Raw genomic sequence first — 1,571 nt, forward strand, 5'->3', positions numbered from 1 at the left:
AACATCCTCTAATGCAGGGAACAGCCCCCTACAGGACAGAATTATCCCATCCAAAATGTCAATAGTCCTTAAACTGAAAAAAATCCTGGAGCTTTCTTAAATGCGGATCTTCTTGCCATGTTAGGGACCAATAGGACCACACCTATCGGAAAAGTACGAGAGTGCAGAGTGATATATGAAGCTGGAAAGAGATTCCTTGTACGATTATACGCAGGAGCAAAATGAGGCTCCAGATTACCGTGCTCTCCCATATGGTAGCCATGAGCCGGCCATATGTGGCTACTGAAATTGAAATTACTTAAAATGGAAAAAGTTTTTTATTGATCCCTGGGTTGTAATAGCCACCTTCCAAGTGTTCCGTAGCTATAGGTGACTAGTGGACAGCACAGATACAGGACATTTTCATCAGCACAGAAAGTTCTACAGGACAAGCATTGCTCCACAAGGGCTCAGCAGAACCAGGCATTGGTGGGACAATCCCCAAAAGAAAAATGAGAAACTAAGGATGTGCAGGGAGTGGGGGGAATCATGAGAAGTAACAGCATACACCCATGAGTTGGTTAAGAACAAAGGAGGTATGTAATAAAAGGCGAAAACAGGTTACAAACACATGCACAGTAACTGATCCAGGCAACCCACCCTCCCCCAAGAATACTCTTCAGCGCATAGAACTCAAGAACCCTGAGAAGGTAAGCAGAATCAACAGAAGGCAGGCTAGAGAGAAGGGGAGCTATTGCTGGGGAGCACCTCTCTTTCTCTTCTTCCTGGCACGGTTCAGTTCAACTTGCGGTACAACGTTCCCATCCCAACAGGGGGCCACGAATCGACCATACTGATGGAGGAATGCCTGCGGCGGCCTATTTTACTTAAGATCTTGGGGTCCTTGTAAAGGGTGTAGGTATGCTTGGTGAGGAAAGGCAGACAGAGGAAGTGCAAGAGCATACGGGAGATTTGGAAGATCAAGTACAGGTAACTCAGCTCCTTGAACTGCTCTTTGATGATCCCGTTGATGTGCACGACCATGGAGAAACTGATGAGCTCATAGGTGATGATCCACATGCCGTAGCACAGCAGCCCCATGTACTTGTTCCAGCGGATGCTGTAGAGAAGCAACAGGCTGAACATGATGGTGATGGTGGATAAGACAACGCTGATGCTCTTCTTGTGGGTCATCATCCAAGACACTACCTCAGATTTGGTTTCCATATAGATGTTGACTTTGTCCTCGTAGCCAACAGCTGTAATGTGGTTCAGGTCAAAGATGAGGAACTGGATGGTATTGAGGACAGAGAAGATGCCCACCACGAGGCAGATCGTCCTGTCGTTCATTTTATACGTGTTTCACCACAGCATCCACTGCAGGGGAAAAAAAAATGGAGATGCATCACAAGATGGTAGAGTTAGCCCTCGACAAATTCCTCGAGCCACTGATGTAAATGGGAGAGCTAAGAGTAAGTTGGTATATGGATAGGCAACGGGCCCAGGGTCAAGGGACATGGCGTCTGGCCCTGGCTCTGACCTAATGAGCTATAGGTGACCACGTCACTGGCAAGTGAGGGCCTCACTGGCCC

At 47.5% G+C, this 1,571-nt stretch overlaps 1 protein-coding gene across 1 annotated transcript; it reads right to left on the reverse strand.

The window, feature by feature from the left end:
* Positions 1 to 774: 774 nt before the first annotated feature.
* On the reverse strand, positions 775 to 1,329 carry LOC118000896 (transmembrane protein 217-like). Its single transcript, XM_034990812.1, has one exon. It carries the CDS (start codon positions 1,327 to 1,329, stop codon positions 775 to 777), a length of 555 nt encoding a protein of 184 aa, XP_034846703.1.
* Between the last annotated feature and the right edge of the window lie 242 nt (positions 1,330 to 1,571).

This window comes from Mirounga leonina, unplaced genomic scaffold, assembly GCF_011800145.1.
Source record: "Mirounga leonina isolate KUSES-001 unplaced genomic scaffold, KU_Mleo_1.0 Mir_53, whole genome shotgun sequence".
Classification (NCBI taxonomy): Eukaryota; Metazoa; Chordata; class Mammalia; order Carnivora; family Phocidae; genus Mirounga; species Mirounga leonina.